Source organism: Carassius carassius, chromosome 25 (assembly GCF_963082965.1).
Source record: "Carassius carassius chromosome 25, fCarCar2.1, whole genome shotgun sequence".
NCBI classification, from domain to species: domain Eukaryota; kingdom Metazoa; phylum Chordata; class Actinopteri; order Cypriniformes; family Cyprinidae; genus Carassius; species Carassius carassius.
The window spans coordinates 10376531-10385564 of record NC_081779.1 but is presented as its reverse complement, the minus strand read 5'-3'; the positions used below and the strand labels follow the sequence as shown (position 1 = coordinate 10385564).

The 9034-nt window shown below is 40.1% G+C and overlaps 2 protein-coding genes across 2 annotated transcripts; both read left to right on the top strand.

The window, feature by feature from the left end:
- Window positions 1-1150: 1150 nt before the first annotated feature.
- On the top strand, window positions 1151-3226 carry LOC132104155 (homeobox protein Hox-A2a-like). Its single transcript, XM_059509414.1, has 2 exons — window positions 1151-2192; window positions 2656-3226. Exons 1-2 carry the CDS (start codon window positions 1823-1825, stop codon window positions 2775-2777), a joined length of 492 nt encoding a protein of 163 aa, XP_059365397.1. The 5' UTR covers window positions 1151-1822; the 3' UTR covers window positions 2778-3226.
- Window positions 3227-6060: 2834 nt separating this feature from the next.
- LOC132104151 (homeobox protein Hox-A1a) lies at window positions 6061-7882 on the top strand. The gene is made up of 2 exons (XM_059509408.1): window positions 6061-6706; window positions 6925-7882. Exons 1-2 carry the CDS (start codon window positions 6067-6069, stop codon window positions 7275-7277), a joined length of 993 nt encoding a protein of 330 aa, XP_059365391.1. The 5' UTR covers window positions 6061-6066; the 3' UTR covers window positions 7278-7882.
- The last annotated feature ends 1152 nt before the right edge of the window (window positions 7883-9034 follow it).

The following is a 9034-nucleotide window of genomic DNA, read 5'->3' as shown; positions in this document are numbered from 1 at the left end:
CAATATGTCTTGATCACAACGACATTAACGTGTCCTTTCATTTATCAAGTTATCCAATATGAAAGAAACTACTTATTCATCGATAGCAAATTACGACTCCTTGAAAGTTTATGTCTGTTTATGTTTATGTAAATCTGAAAATGCCAAGTCACTTTAAGTCTGTTTATGATCGAGAGACACAGGCAAATATTTCTAATGGAGCCTTTTCCAGCCTCTCGTCCTACCAGGATTTGGTCTGCTTAGATTAAGAAATGTGTTGTGGGGGCATGAGGCTGTCAAACCTTTAGGCAAATAAGATTGATCATGTGTATGCTTCTAGAACTCTTTGTTTAGTATATAAGCACTGGATACATACGACAAACTAGTTTCCCTTAATTAAAACATAATCCACATACTTCCGCATAGGCTAATCTAACGAGAATTATTGTGAGATTTGGCTGCAAAATTTGCAAACCGGCAAAAAAATAAAAATGTAACAAAACTATATTTTGTTTAATCTCAATCCAAAATATCTATATTGAGCGTCAGTAGTTTTGTTTCAGAAAAATACATCACCCAGGCTAAGTTTACATTTTACATTCATTGATTTATCCAAAGCGATTTACCAACTGAAACATAATGGGGCAATTATCACAGAGCCAACAACATTCATAGTAGATTTCACAATGCCAGGTTGAATCTAGGAAACAAGCTAGAGTAGAGGTAAAGTATTAGGCCTATGTGATATTAACAAACTAGAGCAGAGGTAAAGTTTTATGTGATATTAAGGTGTTTAGTAGCATACTTACTCTAATCCTCACTGTTCAAACATTGCGGGTATATGCTCGGTAACAAAGCTTCCAGTTGAAAACATCTGGTATCAGGAAGCGTTTTAGCCTACTTCAAATATTTACTGAGAACGACGTAGATCCCCATCGAAGAGAGAGCGAGCGAGAGAGTATCCTTCATAGTTAAATATACAAACATTTAATATGCATTTTATCTTGCACGTTATTTTGTACATTATTTTTAATAGGGTTTGATAGAATAATAACGTATTTTATGGTCTATTTCATTGCGATTTTCTACTATCGTTGATCACCTTATAAAATGTAAGTGCAGAGGAGCTGAACGGTTTTTTTAATCAGTTTATCTTAAGTTAAGAACATTAATTAATAGATTTGCGTGTGGGGGAGGGGATATGTGATTTCATTGTATTTATGTGCCATATTATTTGTACAGCTGTCTTTTCAGACCAAATGAGGTAGATTAAAAAAAAATCTGTCAGTAGCAGGAGTAACTTATTTGACAAATAGCTACTGGAGGAAGACTGATTCCCTCTCATTATTCATGAAACCAACATACAGAGAGAATGCACGTGCCTGTGCAGGAGCGGCAAAGGGGAGGTTCTAATTCTAATATAGCCTACATGTTTTGAGATTGAAGCTTCAGGGCCACTGCCTTTAGCGGACACAATGACGCTGATGTATAACAGCAGCGGAGAGGAGAGAGGAGTTGCTCGAGGAAGTTCCACGGATCGGTCTGTCAATCTGGATCCTTTTGAATAAACCCCGAATTTCCATTGGCTAAAGGTAATCATGTGACATTCATTCAGCTTGGCTGAATGATTTTTCGGTCCAATTTCAACTGAGTCTCCTTTTAAATGCAATATTGTCGATAAGCGATCCACACACGGGCATAATTAGTTATTACAAAATAATTTTAATGTAATTATTTTTTCCACATAGCCTACTTATTTTAACAGAGAGCGAAAACTCGTAGACTTCAACGAAGCCATACTTCCCATGCCCGCGCTCTCGGGGCGTATGACAACAGGTTTGCAATGAATTACGAGTTTGAGCGTGAGACGGGTTTCATCAATAGTCGGCCATCTCTCGCGGAGTGCCTTACTTCTTTCCCCCCTGTTGACGACTTATTTCAGAAGTCATCAATCAAAAGCTCAGCGCTCACGAACCCTCACCCTCTTATCCTACCTCCTCTCGAGCCTACCATCCCAAGCTTGAGTCTCTGGACCCAGTCACGCCTTGCAGGGCCCCGGCACAGTTTAGATGGGGGAAGCCCACTACACGCCAATTCTCTGACCCCGGATTACCCATGGATGCGCGAAAAGAAGACCAACAAGAGAAACTTTCCTCTCATACCAACCGGCTCCCTGACTCCTACTGCGGGAGTCATTTGCTTCTCTCCAAAAGGTGAGTTTCAGGGAAACTTAAGCGAAGAGAGATGGGGAGAATTTAGGTAGCCTAATTAAAGGTCTGAGAGATAATAAGAGCATAGCCGTCCATCTACACATCTCTCCACGCTATGCCTCGTATTATAATCATTTTACGACTTCTGTAAAATGTTTGAATCTCTAGCTTAATTCAAATCAGTAAGATTTTAAGATGTGTGACGTGTAATGGAGAATGATACTGTTGTGGCGCAAGGGGCCAATAAGGCATTCACTAGAAGATGGTAGTCTGTAGGCTGCCACGCACACACTGATGATGCAGTTCGCGGTCTACAGTATTTTTATTGTATTTTATATATATTACAATATTTTTACAGTTAAGATTACGTTAATGTTGCGATAGACCTGGTGTTGTCATGCTCGCATATGTTTGACTAAGCTACATAGCAAGTGTTCGTGTGTTCCTTTCTGGACTAATTTTTCAGGCTCACCCGAGCTTCCCGAAGGCGGTCTGTCTAGTGGAGAAGGAGGTTCAAGCCGCCTGAGAACAGCATACACAAGCACTCAGCTTTTAGAGCTGGAGAAGGAGTTCCACTACAACAGATAGGCCTACCTTTGCCGACCACGCCGTGTGGAAATAGCCGCACTTCTCGACCTTACAGAACGCCAGGTCAAAGCGTGGTTCCAGAACCGACGGATGAAGCATAAACGCCAAACCCAGATTAAAGACTGCCACGGGGAGCTAAGCAAGATAAATCTCGGCGAGGATAATGGCGCACAGAGCGACGAGGACGCTTCGATTTGTGGCCTGAGTCATGGTAGATTAAGGGTAGATAGAGATTCGAACTCTTTTCAGAACAACCTGTCAACAGTCTCTGGGCAGTCCTGTAATGATAACGACAAGCAAACGTTTGAAATGTTTTCTAACAGATTTATGAAAAGAAGTCTTAAATATGTTTTCCAGTCAGTCACCTACTATTCTGGACAAGGGGACAATAATATGCAATAGTATCCGTTGTGCGAGTCCGGACAATTGCGACATGGACATGTCTGTGCAGCACTGCAGAAGTCTCTGGAAAGCCCAGATGATGTTTCAACATAGGCTACTTTTATTTCTTTAAGGATTCTCTGACTGCAGCTGATTTACAAAATGCAAACTGCTGATTATCAAAGTGGATCAGTGAACAAATGGAAGCATAAATCAGGACGTTTAAATGTTGATTTTTTTAAACTAGATTTGTATTTATTTATTGCAAGATGGGTGTAATTGACGCGACTATATTAACATCGAAGGTAAGCTATAAGCATTGTGCGCTGTATTTAGTGATACATAATGCATAGGCCTAACGCACAACAGAAGTATTAGTTTAGAATAATTACAATTATTTTTGTATCGAGTATGTTGTATGCTGCTTATTTTTGTAAAAAATAAACATACTTTTTAAATACTAATCTCAAGACAATATTCTGTTCTCAAATTAATAGCAATTGCAACAACTATTTCTAAGTATTTATAAATGTTAATACATTTTACCAATCATAACACTTCAAAAATAAGTAAATTAAAACAAAACAAATTAACATTTACTCGATTCACGTCTACAATATTCTTTGCAAGCAAAATGTTTGTCGAAAAAAGTCATTCAAATGTGTGTGAAGTATGTTTCTCACTTGTGTGATTTCCATGTGAAACAATGTTATTAGATGTTATGAAAGAAAGTAGTTAAACCTATGAATGAATGTGCAGAAATAATTACTTAGGAAAAAGCCTATTAGGCTATGTTGTCCATTGCACGATGTAAATTAATATAACTATATCATTACTCCTACTAGGCCTATATTTGATATTATACATTCATGTGTACATTTTCAAACGTTTCATTTAAAATGTTAAGTCACATTTTTAAATCACAAAACCGTGTTCAAATAAGGCTTACTCGCCAGAGCTGGGCTCTTTGTCTCAGACTCCTCGTGGGGAAATGCCGAGGATGTTTCTTTCCATAACGAACTCATAAATCAAAGTCTTTCAGGCAAGCTGACAGGACCAAGACAATCACTGCCTGTGAAAAGTCTGCCCAAATAAGTGTTTTCACTCACGGTTTATCATTAAGAAGATTCTGGTTCCTGAAGCACAACCCACGTGTACGGTTAACAATAATTCATTTTTATTGGCGTTTTAACATCCGGCATTAGGATTACACAAAACACTCATAGGCTATTTCATTGCGCGTGGCATACGCTATTTCTCTTAGTCTCTTTTTTTTTTTCTTGTCCGTCTATCCTGACTGAAATACCGTGACAGAAATGATTTATGAACGCTATATTTAAATATATTAATAAATATTAATAAAAGAGTAGGCTAATATAATCGTAATGACAAAAGCATGTTTTTATGTTCACATATTTCTCACCCACATTTCCTAAACATCTTCCCCAAATATTGTGAATGTGACTGAAAATCTCTGCAAGATTTTAGGTGGTCCTGCTTTTTAAACTTCAAGTGATCCGTATAGTAACATTTTGATTAAATGCATAGGCTATCTGCTTTAAGGTTCTAATTTAATACTCTGTCTCGCTACAAGATGAAAAATAACCGCAATAAACAAACAGTATAGTGCATTACAACAGCTGTTATTTTTCTTGCCTTGTTTGTCACGGGCCATGTTAAAAAAAGGATGTGTTAAAAAGAGAGGATGAGAAATACTAGGGCGTCAGAAGCTTGTAGAAAGCGCCATTTTGAGGGAAAAAAATTACATTGGACATCTGTAGCAAAATCTCCTTTTCATCCAGAGGGGGCGCACGCCCCCCTGCTCCACAACAGGCTAGGGCAAGGCTGGGCAACTTCGGTCCTGGAGGGCCACTGTCCTGCAGAGTTTAGCTTCATCCCAAATAAAACACACACACCTGTAGCTTTCAAGTGATATTGAAGACATCGATTAGCTTGCTCACGAGTGTTTCAGGTTGGAGCTAAACTCTGCAGGACAGTGGCCCTCCAGGACCGAAGTTGCCCAGCCCTGTCTTAGGGGATAATAATGCACCCTATTTCTTGTTATAACTGACCACTTTGACCACTGATAACAAAACATTATTCAGCAAAACAAGCAATATGTGACAAAGTTCTGTTTCGTTTTGGCTGGATGTTGAAATTTCTATAGGTTTTACATATAAATCGCTTATCTACAGTGAGTTATAGGACATGCTTTTTATTAAGATTCAGCCTTATTAATTTATAAAAACCATTCGAATGAGAAGGTAACCTATAGGCTACTGATAAAAAATGCAATCAGTTTTATAACCAGTTTATCATTTTAATACACAAAGCCAACTTGACAAACGCTGATGACCACAGAAGCATCTCAAAGCAGCGCAACTGATGCAAGATATACAATAAACCAGAATTAAGAAAAAAAAGTCAATCACTTTAAATAATTCCCTTTGTTTTTTGGAGCTCATCTTACCTGACGCATTTCTTCAACATATTTCCCCACACCAGTATGTTGCCGCCTGGACGCTGTCTGTAAGACAACGTCCCTCCTTGCTCCTTTGCCAGCGAATCCATCCTTTCAGTGGGGGGATAAGGTGGGCCTACGTCACGTTTATCGACAAGAGGTCGGCATTTACATAAGCCTGGTGTTTAACGACAACCTGTCAGTGCAAGGCCACTTAAGATCAAGATGAGACAGAACAACTGATCACTGGCTGACCCAGCTCACGTGACTGTCGCTGGTCATTCATATCACCAGCGCGTGGACACTCCCCAATCCACGACTGATTGAAGGAGGCAGAAGGGTGGCTCGGCTCAACCCCGGGTGAGTGGTGCGACATTAATCAGTCCCCGGGCCCAAAGATCTGTCAGTGTGGCAGCCACGCGCAGAGACGCCAAAGAAGATGCCACAATGAGCACATTCTTAGATTTCTCGGCCATAAGTGGTGGTGGAGATGGAGGTGGCGGGGGCTCGTGCTCAGTCAGAGCGTTTCATGGCGACCACGGACTTTCAACATTCCAGTCATCTTGTGCTGTTAGGGTAAATAGCTGCAATGGGGACGAGCGGTACATGTCCAGTAGATCATCACAAGACGCAATTAACCCTCAGCCACATCAAGTCGGCTCGTACCAGTCCCCCGGGACTCTGTCAATTACCTACAGCGCCCATCCAAGTTACGGGACTCAAAGTTTTTGCACCGGATACAGTCACTATGCCCTAAATCAGGATGTGGACTCGTCTGTGAGGTTTCCCCAGTGTGGCCCGCTAGTTTACTCTGGAAATATTTCTTCCACGGTTGTGCAGCACCGTCACCATCGCCATGGTTCCAGTAGTGGAAACGTTCACCTCCACGGCCAATTCCAGTACGCCTCAGCCACCTATGGTAATAGTTCGGATCAGACAAACCTTTCGTTTGTGGCGGGCTGCTCAAATCCGCTATCCCCTCTGCATGTGGCTCATCACGACGCATGCTGTTCACCTCTATCAGATGGCGTGTCAACAGGCCAGACATTTGACTGGATGAAGGTTAAACGGAACCCGCCAAAAACAGGTGCGTAGCTGGAGAACTTTCACATGCCGAGGTATAATTTACTATTATTATTATTTTTTACAGTAGATTTATGCTACGAATGACAAAGAAAACAAATACTGACTTGTTTGTTATTTGAACAAGGTTGTGTACAATTCTGGAAAACTGGTGTGATATAATTAAGTCAGGATTATGCGTGTACAGACTCTTTTATTCATCTATTTATCGTCTCTCTTCAGGGAAAGCTGGAGAGTATGGATTTGGTGGGCAGCCAAACACTGTACGCACCAATTTTACTACAAAACAGCTGACGGAGCTTGAAAAGGAGTTTCATTTCAATAAGTACTTGACTCGCGCAAGGCGGGTGGAGATCGCGGCTGCGCTTCAGCTGAACGAGACTCAGGTGAAGATTTGGTTCCAGAATCGGCGTATGAAGCAAAAGAAGAGAGAAAAGGAAGGTCTTTTTCCCAAATCTCAGTCCGAAATGAAGGATGGTCACGAAAACCAGGAGGGTGCATCCGAAAAGTCGCTCTCTGCACCACCCACACCCTCTCCAACTTCTCCAACTGTTGATGCCTACTCCTCGAATTAAAAGGCTCTCACGTTGATTCTGTCCACCTGTTAATGATATTACAGTACTGTTAGTGACTCTCGTTTCAAGGTTTGTGTCAAAATCATCATGTGACATCAGTGAAAGTGTCATACAGAGACCAATGCACAACTTACAGATTTTGACCACTCACTATTTACCTGTGCTACTTTGTGTTATTGTGTAATGACTGTTAATTGTCTTGGGCACCTTGTCAAGCACCTAGAAGTAACAAGTTGCTTGTGCATTTTCGTGCACAGTAACAGCAAATGCTGCACTTTTACACGTCTTTGGTCAGACTTGCACCATTTGTCAAAATGTCTACCTCAAGGACCAAAATAAATAGTGCAATATATTTAAGGGATGTATTATTAAGAGAGACGAATCAATTGTACGTTTCTCCAAAGGCTTGTTTGAACATACTGACAACTTTCTGGACTGTGCATAGTGTTAACCCTGATGTTCTGCATGTGTTGTGAGTTCTGCAACATGATGCGCAACTCTTCAAAGTTGCCATCCAGTCGTACTGAGTTTTATCAGTCAAAGATGAAGGCTCAAGTCTCCTTTAGAAACATGCTTTAGATCAAGATACGGGTGAATTAAATATGTCAAATAAAAATGTCTCTTAATTACAATTCATTTGAACACTGGTGTTTCACTCTCTGATGGTGCCAATGCCTTGTATAAGCCTCACACAGCCAATATAAAAAAAATATTTCTGTCTATCCTGAAACTTTAAATAATCTACAAGTTATATAACATATAGGCTATAACGTTTAGTTGTCCGTACTGTTATGCTTGACTCTTCGATTTGCTTGTTTATATGTCTCAATCTATGGCTCTTTGACTGATATATGCAGCCGCGAGTGGTTTCTTCCTCAGGGACAAAGAGATATTGGCACATGGTAAGCATGTTTATCCACGAAAGAAGATGCGCAATGCTGGAACGGTCATTCGTGATGACAACCCTATTGACCTGTTAGTTTACTGAAGGGAAACGGAGGACAACAAAAAAAGAGAGAACATCGATTAAATCATCTCAACTATCGACAAGGATGAGTCGATCTGAAACCATCAGTGTTCATGACATGTCTGATTTTTCATATCACAATCAGTGAGGCAGTAACATTGCAAAATAACGAGCAAAAGTCTGAATAACGAAGGCTAAATATCACGTTCAAATAGACTTAAGTTATCTTCATTTCATCCCGCCCACTCTCTCTCTCTCTCTCTCTCTCTCTCTATCCCTCTCACTCACACACACACACACACACACACACACACACACACACACACACACATTCACACACGCATACATACAGCTATATAGGCATGACCAAACAGTTGCCCAGCATGAGCACAGAAAATGTATTCTATGCTGTCTTTAAAACACAAAATATATTTATTTTAGTTAATAAAATATAAATTATTAATTCAAATATTTGTTTCTACCTTCACAGCGGTTTTGTTTGAGCTTGACATTTACCCTAAATCCATCTGAACATGAGGGTTGCGTCTGAGTCTGCATGGAGCCTTAAAATCTCCTGTTCCCTTGGGTGCGTAAGTTCTTCTTTCTAAAGGCGCGACTTGTGTTTGTTTGTTGATGTTCAACACGATATCCGTTTTAATGTACTTTATAAAACAATGCAAGCTATTATCTTAGAATTACATCTTAATAAAATCAAAGGAAAGATAACTTTGCTTTAAATTTATGAATAAGATTTCTCTCTACATTTTCGGACATAGGCACACCTGTGAAG

What these genes read in the sequence shown, in the direction of transcription:
- LOC132104155 (XM_059509414.1), top strand. Translation starts at nt 1,823, where the DNA reads ATGAATTACGAGTTTGAGCGTGAGACGGGTTTCATCAATAGTCGGCCA. An exon ending in CATTTGCTTCTCTCCAAAAG is followed by an intron (nt 2,193 to 2,655) that starts GTGAGTTTCAGG and finishes CTAATTTTTCAG; the next exon opens with GCTCACCCGAGCTTCCCGAA.
- LOC132104151 (XM_059509408.1), top strand. Translation starts at nt 6,067, where the DNA reads ATGAGCACATTCTTAGATTTCTCGGCCATAAGTGGTGGTGGAGATGGA. An exon ending in ACGGAACCCGCCAAAAACAG is followed by an intron (nt 6,707 to 6,924) that starts GTGCGTAGCTGG and finishes GTCTCTCTTCAG; the next exon opens with GGAAAGCTGGAGAGTATGGA.